The sequence below is a fragment of the Thunnus thynnus genome, chromosome 17 (assembly GCF_963924715.1).
Source record: "Thunnus thynnus chromosome 17, fThuThy2.1, whole genome shotgun sequence".
Taxonomy (NCBI): Eukaryota; Metazoa; Chordata; class Actinopteri; order Scombriformes; family Scombridae; genus Thunnus; species Thunnus thynnus.
Genome location: NC_089533.1, coordinates 27,572,460 through 27,586,730, shown reverse-complemented (window position 1 = coordinate 27,586,730; position 14,271 = coordinate 27,572,460). Strand labels below are relative to the sequence as shown.

General features: G+C 39.9%; 1 protein-coding gene across 1 annotated transcript; it reads right to left on the bottom strand.

Annotated features, from left to right (window-relative positions):
- Positions 1-2,353: 2,353 nt before the first annotated feature.
- Positions 2,354-13,502, bottom strand: LOC137168654 (pyruvate dehydrogenase (acetyl-transferring) kinase isozyme 2, mitochondrial-like). The gene is made up of 11 exons (XM_067571386.1): positions 13,227-13,502; positions 11,975-12,116; positions 9,580-9,651; positions 8,411-8,598; positions 8,140-8,229; positions 7,162-7,239; positions 6,935-7,011; positions 6,417-6,515; positions 4,803-4,913; positions 4,597-4,710; positions 2,354-3,974 (listed from the first exon to the last, which is right to left on the bottom strand). Exons 1-11 carry the CDS (start codon positions 13,354-13,356, stop codon positions 3,831-3,833), a joined length of 1,245 nt encoding a protein of 414 aa, XP_067427487.1. The 5' UTR covers positions 13,357-13,502; the 3' UTR covers positions 2,354-3,830.
- Positions 13,503-14,271: the final 769 nt, after the last annotated feature.

The window sequence follows — 14,271 nt, the reverse complement described above, 5'->3', positions numbered from 1 at the left end:
CCTTGGGTTCTGTCAACACTATATTTCTCCATTGCATGAGGAAGTAAAGCTACTGTATGTGTAAATAATAATAATAACTGCAAAATAAATCATTTATAAACAAAAGCCTTAACAGTGATGAATTTAAAGGGTCTTTCTTGTGCTTTTGTTTGTGGAAGATATGATTGTTTTGTCTGTGACCTGGACAGTGCTCTGGTGGAACAGGGACAGAATCAACTCTACTGGTTCAAACTAACCTGCTTGGTTAAATATGCTGGGTACATTTGTCTGTGTGTGTGTGTGTGTGTGTGTGTGTGTGTGTGTGTGTAATAAACCTTGACTTAAGACAAACATCGAGTTATATAATGAGAAATGTACAACATTGCGTGTGTGTTTGTGTGGATGACCTGAAATAGCTCACAGTACCGTAGTCAATGGAGGGACTTTGGCCATCATGCAGGTGGCGGGTTTGGAACTCCAGTGATCGTGCAGTGTGTGTGTGTGTGTGTACGTACATGTTTTTCCATCCTTATTGGGACCATTTCTGGTATAAACACTGACCTTATTGGGACCAATAGTCCTCATGGGGACCAAAGTCCAGACCTAATGCAGCAAAATGTCATTTCTGAGGTCCCGGTTAAGGTAAGGGATAAGGTGTGAATTGAGGTTAGGTTAAGGTTAGGGTTAGGCTTTACAAAATGAATGGAGTTGATGCAAGGTCCTAACAAGGATAGCTGCACAAACCTGTGTGTGTGTGTGTGTGTGTGTGTGTGTGTGTGTGTGTGTGTGTGTGTGTGTGTGTGTGTGTGTGAGTGTGTGCACTTGAATATGAGGGATCAACTTGAAAACACTGAAAACTGTACCACCTAAACTCCATCAGCATGTTGACTTTCCAACCAGAGGGGAAAGCACACTAACACACCTCAGATATACAAAGCTGTCCCCTGACATTTCCCCACTTCTCTGACCTCATATCGGTTCTGTTGTTTCCAACATACACACACACTGCCCAGACAATCCAAAGCAGAGAAAAAAGCAAATTAGAGTATGGTCAGTGGAAGCCACGGCGGCACAACAAGATTGTACTGATTTGCTTCTTGAGACAGTCTTTGAATTGAATGGGTAAATTATAAATTTCCTGAATCCTTGAAGTCTGACACTTGTTGAATTTTGTTTTCTGTGACATTCCTAATAAAGATGTCATTTGTGCCACATGCATTTGCAGCTCAAGTGGCTCTATTGGCCAGTAAGATTCAAAATTGGACTTGAATGAGACAAGAATGTATTTTTAAAACAATAAACAAATCAGTGTTTGTGGTGTGGAGCACTAATTTGAATAGTAATAATTGCACAGCACCTGACACAAGTGTGATAAGTTCTGTATTTCTTTTCGTACAAGTCAGTCCAAATGTTCTGTGAGATCAGGCTCAATATTGACTATGAGACTCAAAGCCCCAACTATACAGGCAGGGTACATTAAATGCACGAGTCAGCAGGAAAGTGCTAATGACCTCAGTCTGATATAACCATTGACTGTATACACACACACACACACACACACACACACACACACACACACACACACACACACACACACACACACACACAGATATCAGATCATGATCATTTTTGGGGACATTATATAGACTTACATTCGTTTCCTTGAGACTTACCCTAACTCTAACCCTGACCATCTCACTACTTGATTAACCTTAACCCTAACCTTAACCACTGACCCAAAAATCAGCTTTACGTCAATTAGGGACACAGCTTTTTCCCCAACTGGACAAGCCGTCCCAAATTAACTGGTCCTAAATCTGAAATTTGTCCCCAAAAGTAGCCAGACAGACCACACACACACACACACACACACACACACACACACAGACAAATGTACCCAGCATATTTAACCAAGGCAAGTTCATTGCAGGTTAGTTTGAACCAGTAGAGTTGATGACATCCCTGGTAGTTTTCAGTGTTTTCAAGTTGATCTCTCATATTCAAATGTGCACACAAACACTGCATGATAACTGCAGTCCCAACAAATACAACCTGCATGCTGGCCAAAGTCCCTCTATTGACCCAGGTGAGTTATTACTGTGAGCTATTCCAGGTCATCTACACAGACACACACACAATATTGTACATTTTTCGTTACATAACTCAGTGTCTGATTAATCCATGTTTGTCAAACGTCGAGGTTTATTGCATCAACCTGTACAGGTCATCGCCTGTGAGTCACACACACACATACACACTATCAGTATGACTACCAGGAAACTGCTGCTGCAAGCTCTTTACCTGCAGAACTGAAGAACCAACACACACACACACAATATATAAAACAACAATAATAATGCGGACAATAGTTAGATTATTTTCAGGATATTTTATTTTCCAATATTTTTTTATAAAAAATAATGTCCTCTAAAATGAACAGTTCACCTCAAATATACAATAAACACTGTGCCTGGGTCATACATATATGTGAATACACAATGAATCTCATCATACAGTATAACAGGCTGATTATTTTCATGCACAGTTTAATACACACGTTGCAGTTTTGACCCATCACAGGTCTTCAACAACAGCTAGGTTAATTAATGGATAACTCAATAATCCCTAATCTGTGTTCATTATCAGTAACCGAACTGGCAGCTCAACATCTGCTGTTTCTTCTGCATCTTGAACTGGCACTATGCAAGGGCACAAAACAGGAATTCAAGAAAGGCCATTTTGCCAACAAATAGACGAGCCATTTTGTTCAACACATGAAAAACACCCAAAAAATTGCACTGTATTCTTACTGACCTATGAATTCTAAAAGCAAGCCAGTCGCACAAAGAAAAGAGAAAATGTTCTGTTTCTTGTAGCATAAAATTCAACTTATCATTCAACATGCGCAGGCACTTCATGTTTTTGAGGAAAATCTCATACTAGCTGCTTGGCTGCAAAGCGCCTAAAAACACTTGAATAAAAGGAATTAGCAATATGGGTGGCTAACTTTTAGGTGAAATGTGTTCTTCCATATGAGGTAAGAGCTGGAATAATATCAGACTGGAAGACACGTGTGATATATCTTGTTCTTGTTATAGATTTACTGTAGCAAAACTTTTCAAACATACCATGGACTCCATTGGACGACAGTTTCATCAGATTTTTTTACTCCTGCTTGGAGAAATGAAAACCCTTTGATACATTCAGTCAGCTGTACTTCAACATTTTTGTCAGCTTGCTTATTACCTAGAACATATGACTCTTTGATAAGTTAGTAAGGACTTCAAAACAGACATTGACAAGGTTTGGCAAGTTTAAAGCAGTGCAACTGTTTACAAAATGAAACCATCTCTTCTCATCATTTAGGGCTGAATGATTAATGCTTTTATGTTGAAATTGTATGAACTGATTAATTCCTGGTTTTTAGATCACAGTTGCATTATTTGTCAGAAAATTAGATATTTTCTTCAAATTGTTCAGCCCTACTATCAATTCAATTCATCTCTGCATCTTTCTCTCGTTCTCTTTCTGAATTTCTACCACTGCATCTTTGACTCTCCACCATCTTGACTCAGAATGTCAACTTCATTCTTCTCTTCATTTATGTATTCCCACACATAGAGAAGCAAGAAACACAGACAGAAGACATCCGCGCCAACTAAGGAAACTCCCAGACAATCAGGATGCTGATGCTTGGCCTTTTCTTTGATCTCCTTGGCCACTTTTGGTCACTTCAACACCCATCCACCACCGGGCTAACAGTTCTGGTCCCACAATGGCCGTCTTTACAGGACATTTTATGGTCAGCTTGTCAGTGTTTGTGTCACAAATCATGTCAGGTCAGGACCTGATCACTTAGCAGCGCGGTAGACAGCAAGATCCAGGGGCTCTTTGGAGGGAACGCACCAATCGTCGGCCTCCAAACTCAGCTTGTAGTGACGCAGAGCGGTCTTGTTAAAAACTGGCAGCCTCTCCACTGAGTCTGTAGACAACACCTGGGGAGACAGTGAATAGACTTTAATGCAAGTGTGATTCACCACATAGCTTTTTTTGTGCATGCATGTTCATTTGGACTTGAATCTTGGTCTAACTCATTCTAGACTTGGGCCCTGTTATTTATAAACTGACAATAACAATGTTCAATATATGTGCCTGTATAATAGGCTATACAATAAAATAAAATCAGTTCACTGCTGTATTAAAAAGATGAGCAAGGTAAAGTAAATGAAATAAATCAATCAATAGACCAATGCAACATGGGTACAAATTGTTTACAACCAGACTGAGGACAATCTGTATCTATTAGTGCTACCTTTAGGGAGCATCTGGTACTCAATATGTAGACTCAATATAAAAAGAATAAAATATTTTCATCAGTGTCATTAAATCTTTTCAGCTTCCTTAAAAAGAACAACTGTTGATTTGCCTTTTAACATATAGCATCTGTATTTGTATCAAATCTAAGCTTCTCATATAGGACAGTGCTCAAATACTTTTATTGCTGCACTAAAAATCAATAAACATATCTTTGGTCTTATTTGGAGGAAAGACCGGTCACACCAATTAAATTCATCATATCCCACAATATGTTGGTGCATGTGCATGTGTGTAAATTACCTTCAGGTGTATGACAGCGTCCGTCCCAAAACCCTCCATGGAGTAGAGCTGCAAGTCTCCCTGGAAGTAGCGAGCGTAGAGACGAGTGATGGGCAGCCCATAGCCGAACCCAGCCTATACACACACACACGCACACACATATGTTAGCTCTTCTCATGATATGAATATCATGTTTGAATGTGTATGTTGGTGTGTGAGCTGCTCACCAGTGGGGCTCTGTGTTTGTCTCCTATAGAGGGTCTGGGAGCTGTGGAGTACAGGTAGCTAAACAGGCGTTCTGTCCTCCTGAAGGGAACACCACCTCCTCTGTCGCTCATCTGGAGATAGACAGAGATCACAGAGAGGTTAACACAGCAGTGAGGACTCAGCATCAATGATGAAGGCAAAACAAATACCACAAAAAAACTCTTGAATGATTATACGGGCCTGAAATCTCAGTTTAGAGATAAACCCTTTCCATTTTGTTACTTTTATTAGCATAAAGCATGCACTGGGTGACCTGTATGTGTGTGTGTGTGTGGAAGTTTTTCCAAGCTGGTGTTTAGGGCAAAGGTCGCAGATATCAGCCAACGGTGCGCTGAATTAATCCTGTCTAAATATGGATCTATGGTGTGCCAGGAGCCAATGACGTAAATGAATGGGCTTGGTGTCTGGGCGGATTTGGATTCTTTGATGATAATGAGGGTTTATGAGGTTTATGTAACCCAATTAAGCAGCTGAACAGAGGTGAATCAAGGTTACAAGAACAATGGGGCAAAGGGTGAAAACACGTCATTTCAGAATGGGGACAAGAATACAACATTGTTTTACTCTTTCTTTCCATAGCTTTTTCTTTTTTTATAATCGTTACATAACCACATACCTCAACATGGCTTTAGTAAAGGGGAGATTACTGTGTTTTTTGAGTAAAGACGTTTAAGTTGAACCAACTTGGTTTCTATTCTTGGTGTGGGAAATTGGGGCATTCAGATAACATATTTTTTGTTCTTTCAACCAGTGATGTACTGGAAAAAGTACTTAATGTTGTGTTGTGTATGGTTGCTGGCGCATTTTGGGATTTTAGAACCACTCCTGCCATCATGACGAAGAATGGTATTTGCTTGCCTTGCTCTCCTTTGCAACATAAACGCAACAAGAGATATCAAATATCCCTGATGTGACTTTTCAGTTGGGAACATACTGCTCTGTCCTTTGTCCTTCCTGTCTGGTTTGTAAGTTGTTTTCTCTCTAGTTTCCAATGCAGTAGGGCTGGAATCCATGAAATAAACCAGAGGTACAAAACATGCAAACAAAACATGTCCTGGACAACATATCCAGTTAATGCTTACTTAGAGGACAGGTTTACAATTTTTCAAGTGTGTCTTAAACAACAATCAGGCGTCCATGTGAACAGTGGAAGAGGTTTTCTTCACTGTCATCATTCCTCCTGTTCATACTGGCCTTCAAATGTGCTTTCAATGTAAGTGACGGGGAACAAAATCCACAGTGTGTTCACACAGTCCTTTAGTGCGAAAATGCATTTAAAAGTAGATGTGAAGCTTATATGAGGCTTCAGCAGTCTGAGTTAGTCATATCAAGTGGATATCTGCCACATTTACAGTCTTTTTAGCAGCAAATTCCCTCTTTGTGTTTCCTCAGACAGTGTTTCCCTGTTGAGCTGTGGTGGGAGTATAGTAACAAAAAGAGGGACTACTTGATTTGACTCATTTGGACGACTGAAGCTTATGACATGAGAGTGGTATTGATCTTCTCAGCTCACGAAATGTACAGCTACATCAATCTCCCTCAGCATCACTCTCACTGACAGAGGAATCACTCACCTTGATTGACAGATCCTCTCCGCCGAGAGCGACCATGACTTTGATGGGTGGTAGGGTCCTACTGGCCTCGTGGTTTTCAATGGTTGCTCTCATGGCATTCTGCAGAGAGGACACAGGGAGGTTTATCAGCTGGTGGGTAGCCAATGGGATCAGTCCAAAACACTGCACACTCAGGTCGATAATGACATTTTATTTAAAGTCAGATGTCAGCTTCCAAGAAAGTTCAACTATTAATCAAAGGAGGGTCTAATACAGGAATATTATCAAATTGCATTGTTGGAAATATAGAATTCAGTGTTTGTGGAGTTTCACCCATATGAGAAAATAAAAGTCTGGATTTTTTTTACCTCTGCTGCTTCAATTTCCAGCATTCTTTTAAAAGTATGTTAAAAAAACTTTATGAAATTGCAATACTAAATCACTGGAGTGCTCCTTTAAGCCATCAAGGAGGCTCCTACTGCTGTCAATAGTATATCATATACAGTATTTTTGTATGCAGATACAGTATCATTTATTACCTTAAAGAGTTCAAATAGCATGTGGTACAGGTGAGATGGGATGTATGAGATGTGGATAGGCTCTCTGATGCTGTTGGCTAAGGGAGAGGAGAAAAACAACAGTCAACGCTCTATACACACACATTATCCATCAATGAAAAAACTCTGTGTGTGTGTGTGTGTGTGTGTGTGTGTGTGTGTGTGTGTGTGTATGTGTATTTAGTCACAGTGTTTTGTGTGTTTCTCACCGTTCATCTGCCTCAGCTCCAGCTCAGGTGCTCCCAAGTAATACTGTTCACACAGCATCTTAGCACTCTCATAGGCATCTAGAGAGAGACAGACAGACAGAAAACTTTATTCTTTGCCCTGTTTGATAAAAGATAAAAGATAAGATGGACATGATAAAACAGACATAAAGATAAACAGATGTGATAAATACAAGGCTATCATCAGTATAAAAATTATGGTTGATAAGTGTGATGGATCACAACCAGCAGTTCTGAGTCTGTTCAAACACTGAAACTGAGCCAAACTGGATGAGCAGCCTGCCAGTTCTGCACCAGTTATTGACCTGCGTCATCTCATGATGCAAAGAGTTTGTTCATTTATCAGAGATCCACTATGTGATACAGTGAAATATAAGAGACGGTTAACTATGAACTGATACTGTGAATGAATTATTGATTTTTTTGTCATGACTGTAAGGATATAAAGTTCTTGCTTGACTGAATACTGTATTAGAAGTATTTAAATGTACTCAATATTCAAGGTTTGCTGTTTTGCATTAACAAGAAGTAACAGACATCATATCATGGCTGGATTAATCCACTATGGCCCTGAGGTGAAAATTAGGAGTTGGGCCCCCTGGTCCTAAATCAAATTTAAATCAAATTCAATTAGGAATATACTGTATACCATTATTAAAATTTGGTGATTCTTCCTGCACTGTATATCAAGTACAAGGTAAGGATGGTCCTGTATTATTAGCTCATCTTTTGCCTGGTCTTGAAGCCGGGCCCTGTGTCAAAATCTAGAATAAGACCTGTATTGTTTGACTTAATATTGTGCTCACATTATACGTAATACACAGTAAATAGATAAGAAATCACGGATGAAAGGTTAGTGATTATAATGTGTAACTGCCAGTTTCAGCTCATAAACTGTACCAGTCTAAACCTAATTACCACTGGTCAAAACCACCTCTGACAGCCTCTCTGTCCCCTTACCTCGTGCAACCTCTGTTACATCACACATGGAGTCAATACAGCCAATGGTGTTGGGATGGGCGGGGTTTGTGTTGCCGTTGAAGACAAGAGCTGCAAGAAAGTAGCAAAAGAGAAAATTAGTTATTACTCCTACTACTAGTAGTGGTTCATAAAATGTAGTATTAGTGGTTCATGAGCTTTTTATTTATATAATCTGGCTGTGTGTTCACTGATTTTTGGTCATGTGGTCAGGTGTGGTTGCAGGCTGGTATGTGTGTGTGTGGCAGCTCACTATGCTGGTTGATGAGCATGCGGATGGAGATGCGGCTGGTGTAGAAGCGGTCCAGGAAGTACTGGATATTGTGGTCAGTGACAGCATCCTGCTGGCCATAGGCCTCTTTGTATTCAATGACTCCCTGAGCCAGGGTGGGGACCACCTCGTTGTGTCGGTTCCTGATGGACTCCAAGACGTCCACAAACCTGGGATGATGAGCGGAGGAGGGAGTGGAAGGCAAAATCAAAATCCAGAATAGAATTAAAAATCCTTCTCCTCAAATACAAATCCCTTAATGGTCAGGCACCATCATATCTTAAAGAGCTCATAGTGTTACTCCACTAGACCACTATGCTCCCAGAATGCAGGCTTACTTGTGGTTCCTAGAGTCTCCAAGAATAGAATGGGAGGCAGAGCCTTCAGCTATCAGGCTCCTCTCCTGTGAAACTATCTTCCAGATTCAATCTGGGGGGTTCCAGATTCAGTCTAAAACTTTGCTTTTTGATAAAGCTTATAGTTAGGGCTGGCCAGGCTTGCCTTGGACCAGCCCTTAGTTATGCTGCTATAGGCCTAGACTGCTGGGGGACTTCCCATGATGCACTGCACTCCTTTCTCCTCATCCTCTCCATCTGTACACATTCATGTCCCATTAATGCATGTTACTAACTTTGCTTCTTCCCTGGAGTTTTGTGCTTTCTTGTCTCACAGGAGACCTTTGGCTATAGACCAACTGCTGTCCAGCTTGATGCCCACCGCTGCCACTATTATTATCAGTCAAATTCCTGTTAGTATAATTATCGTTATTGTTATTATGCTTCTCTGTCTGTCTCTCTCTTTGCCCTCTCCCCCTCCTTCTTTCTCTCTCAACCCAACCGGTCAAGGCAGATGGACGCCCAACCAGAGCCCGGTTCTGCTTGAGGTTTCTTCCAGTTAAAGGGGAGATTTTCCTTGCTGCTGTTGCCAAGTGCTGTTCATGGGGGAATTGTTGGGTCTCTGTATAGTAAAGAGTACGATCTAGACCTGCTCTATGTGAAAAGTGCCCTGAGATAACTTCTGTTGTGATTTGGCGCTATATAAATAAAATGGATTTGACTTGACTTGAACAGAGGTTAGGTGAGAGAGGAAGCAGACAGTGAAAGTCAAGTTATCCTATCCTGTTTTTTTGATGATATGTGTGTTACACTCACATCTCCAGGATTCCCTGGTCATCTGGGTTCTTGTCCAGAAACTCCAGGATCTCCACCAGGCTCTGGATGTACCTGAGAGAACACAAACATTGGACTGTCAGTGACCAGCATTTAGCTAGAATACCGTGGACACACACATCCACCCTGCTGCAGCCTGTGTTATTGGTACATTTTACTGGGTGAGCGAGATAGAAAAACAGAGAGAGAGAAGGAGGAGGAGGAGGCAAAGAGAGGAGGAAAATGTAAACACCGCCATCTATCTTCAGTCCTCACGTGTCATATACGTATATGTGTGTGTGTGTGTGTGTGTGTGTTACTAACTTGTGTGTTGTTGCTATTCAAAGGAAATAACTGCAACGTGACTTTGGTTTCCTGGTTTCCTGACGCTGCAGATCATGAGCAGCAGCGTCTCAATCAGTTAGTTCAGTTTGCTGTTTCTTATTAAAGTCTAACTAACATTCAGCTGCATGTTTTTTTTTCTGTTATACACACAGATCTGCTGCAAATTACATGTCTAGTGCTCACTGTTGAGAACAAATCACTACCCCGAAGAGAGAAATGTATATTTAATCTATTCTTCTTTCATGATGTCACCCTCTGTCTGCAGATAAATCATACATTAGAGCTTAAAAATATGAATGCTTGTTTACACTTTTTTTTGCCCTCATCAGGGTGGTGTCTGAAGTTGTTTTCTGGTTTATGTGCACAACTTATAAATTAATCATGTGACATTACACCATGAATACTACTGTAGGTATACAGTTCAAAACAATTCATTCATTTTAAAAATGTTAGATTTGAGTAAACTCTAAAATGGAGATTCATCCTTATCCCTTTTGAGAGAGTGAGATAAAATAGAGCACATGAAGTTTCTTCCACCCCAACAGGGCAAGCTTTGATCCCTCAGTCTGTCTCAGTTCCCATCCTGGAAATCAGCCATGTTTAGGGAATCAGACCTGTGTCATCTGACTGAGATGAGACAGTCACACGTTTCCAGAAACTTCATCAACAGGTGGGGTCAGCACTGCTAAACATATAGTATATTAAATTTCAATCTGTGAACCTTTAAGCTGCTATTTCGGAAAACTAAGCCTCTGTGTCAAGTAAGTCCCATGACTTGATAAACATAAACATCATTCTGCAGACTGTCTCTGTTGAAATGTGTCTTCTCATTCACTGACAGCTAGACCCGATCTTATTTTTTTCTTCCCAAAAGAGAAGAAATCTGTGTGTGTGTGTGGAAAAAAACATTTCCTGTGAGCGATTCCTAGAAAGTTCCCAGAAAAACCACAGCATGATGTCAGGATTTTGAAAAACAGAGACAGCTGCCCAAGTGTTTGTAATTCACTACATATATATTTCAATATATGCATTAGGAATCTAATACTTAATACTGCAGGGTCAAAGACCTAGAAAAACCTTTCTCAACATTATTTTGTGTGCTAGCATCCTCAAACTTCCCAAGATCAGCAAAACTACAAGCAACAATCTCAATGACATAAGATGGAACAAGAGATGAATTAGCCTCAAAACACTGAAGCTAAATGAAATCAGAACTGGGTTTGAAGAATGACAAGAGTTCATCACCAAAACACTTAATTAAGAATTTTCTAACTTTTTCTAATCTCAAGGGTCAATTCTGTAAAAGTGTCTCATTTAAAGTGCATTTAATTAAAAGAGTACAATCTTTCAATAACTCTCATAGTTACACTGTTTTATTATGAATGACGTCGGAAGGCTGATTTTGTTTATTACTTGTGTCACTAGCAGCTGCTGTTCTGAACACGCTGTTCCCTTCAGCTGCCAACAACAAGCGGGCGGGGCGAGGGGAAAGAAGACGAAGAAAGGTGGGGTTAGAGGGGGAACTGGGACAAAGTTCAGCCGCTCTCCCTCCTCCTCCTCCTCCCCACACCCTCACCCCGTTCTGTAAAGGAATCTCTGTTTGTATCTGGAACTACAGTGCACCACTGGCCTGCTATTCATAGCAGTGAGATTGGAAAGCTTGCAACTGTGAAAATGAGGAAGTACACTTGTGTTTTGAAAGAGTTTTGAATGTGTTTCACAAGTCTGAGGGGTCAGAGTAATGTCAGTACATAAACAGGAGAGCATGCACTTTGTATTTTTTAGTCTTGTCACTTCTACATTTTTAAACCAGTTGTTTTATTGTCATTTAGTGCATTTTTGAGGATACATTGTACTCAGCTCCTTTTGGAAGAGACTGTAAGTAACAGTATATTTATCCCTATCAGTCCCAGAAATGAAGTGTAAGATGACAGTATTATTTGAGGTAAGTCAGTAAACAAGTCAATAAATCAGTCCCCAATCAATCAGATAATCAGATAATCAATAAGTCAATTATTCAGTGTGTATTAATTATTCCATCTCTGTCTCTCACCAGCTCTGGACCAGCTGGACCGAGGGCGTGGCCAGCAGCCGGTCTGGCAGTAGGTTGATCTCCTTCATGATGTTGGACAAACGGACAGGAAGCTCCTGACGCAGGAAGACAAATGATGTGCGTTCACAGGCATTGGTCGAACCTGGAGAGCAGAACAGGACAGGATTACAATTTAATTTAAAGTATTATGAATTAAAACCCAAAACAAGACATGACACACATTATTGTTGGTTTGACAAATTGAGTTTGACCTTGAGTTAAGAATATTTTCTTAAGGCCAAGAATGAGCTTTCACACTCAGATAATAACTAACTGAATCATGAGAAAAAAATGTGGATTATTAGAACAAAACTAAGGGACTGTACAAAAATGATTGGCAAAAAATGACCCCACAACATGTCAAAATAATATAACAGTGGTAAACTGGTACAACTTAATATCTTAATGGAACTTCTAATGAGTGCCACCAAAGTAGGTGTCATTAATCCTTGATACAGAGACGGAAATGTCCTTTGCATTTGGCAAAGTGTACCTTTATGTGCCATACAACAAGTGAAAGTTGTATTTTTGATTAAGCTATTTCTGTAACTGTTGACAATATTGCAAAGGAATAAAATACAGTCACCTTCAGCTGAAAGAAAAATGACAATACTCTACCCCTTTTCTAACCCCTGCCACCCTCTAATAATTTTTATACAGCCCCTAACAAAAGTCATTCATTCATTAATTAGCAGCAGCAATGTCAGTGAAAGCACAGCAGGCTGCTGGCATGTCATGAACTGCTTGTTGTCCTTCAGTGATGAGCTGAGATGGTGAAATCAAACCTATGAGACCAGTTAGCAGACATTTTATAACAGGACTGTTCCTCCTTTGTCTCAGCACCTTTCCTACTGATAACCTGATGCTTGAGTCACTGTACTGAGACAAAGTCCAGGGCTTTTTGCTTTTAGACTAACTCTACTCTTTTATGTTTGAAATATCAGTGGAGCTCCTGGTTTCTGGGGCTTTTAAAGATGCACTTAAAACATAAATACATATATTTTGAGAAATTATAAATTATGTTGATTTCTTATACAAAAAAATAAAAAATAAACGCAAATCAGCAGTAGAATAAATAAACAATGTGACGTTTCGTTACCATGCAAATGTCTGACAGAAGACTGTCTCTTACTGTTTTCTATACAAGCATTTTGAATAAAGAGCGTTCAGGATCTGCATTCACTCTGTACACTGTGTATTAGTGATGACTCACCGAAATCCAAGAATTGCTTCATAGACAGAGGAGAGGGAGAGAACTTGGAGAAATGGTCGATGTGTTTTGGCACGTTGGCCAGTGCTGCAGCCTTCACCAGAGACTGAACAAACTTCATTTTGCTAGTCATTCTCAAAAGTGAAATTACGCAATTATAAATAGAACATGCAAAGTAAATATATTTTTAAAAATCCTTCAGTGGGAAACGATTTTAATGCAGTTGGTGGAAGCGAATATTCCGAGAGATGCTGGCGTTTACAGTCTGCAGCTCCTCGCATGAGACTCTTCCTTAATAGACTCCCCCAGCCAATGAGAGAGCGCGGTGGGCGGGAGCCAGCAAATCGGATTCTAAGAATCCCACCTACTTGGACTGTAAGAAGATAGTAAACAAGGAGGCGTGTGTGGGGGTGTGTGCGTGTGTGTGTGTGTTCGTGTTACATAAAGTTTCCTCCCTCTGATAAACAGCCAGGATGGAAAAGTGTCACTTTGTCTGCTGTCATCACATTAACACAATCTGAAAAGCTACCATCACTATTCAAGTAGAGAGTTGCAAAATTTAAAAGATTAAAAAATTATATAGTAATTATAATGTTTCATCATCTGGGAGGGTTGTTTGACTTCCTCCAGGGTCTCCCATGGCAAAATGGCCTAACGGTGGAAAAAGTGCTCTATACTTAAATACAAGTATATATACAAATACTCCTTTACAAGTGAAAGTCCTTCTTTCAAAATGTTACTTAAGTCAAAGTATGTAAGTATTATAAACAATGTGCTTCAAGTATCAAAGCTAAAAGTACTCACTGTACAGAATGGCTCCTTTTAAAGTGTTATATTTTTATATGCACAGTATTATATTATTGTATTATTTAATGAATGAATTAACATGCAAGCAGCAATTCATTGTGGTAGCTGGTTGTTTAATCTTTAATACCGCGTCTTATTTTATGAGCTGATTACATGTTTTGTGGATGAAATCTGAATCTAATCTAAAATCTAAACTCAGCAAGCACTTTATTAGGTATACCTGTGCAATCTAATGCAATCC

Bases quoted from the DNA above. Each gene is read 5' to 3' on its own strand.
- LOC137168654 (XM_067571386.1), bottom strand. From the start codon at position 13,356: ATGACTAGCAAAATGAAGTTTGTTCAGTCTCTGGTGAAGGCTGCAGCA. The intron at 9,652-11,974 runs GTGAGAGACAGA...GTGTTCTCTCAG, and splicing joins GTCCAGCTGGTCCAGAGCTG to GTACATCCAGAGCCTGGTGG. The intron at 7,012-7,161 runs GTGAGAAACACA...CCTCTCCCTTAG, and splicing joins GGAGCTGAGGCAGATGAACG to CCAACAGCATCAGAGAGCCT.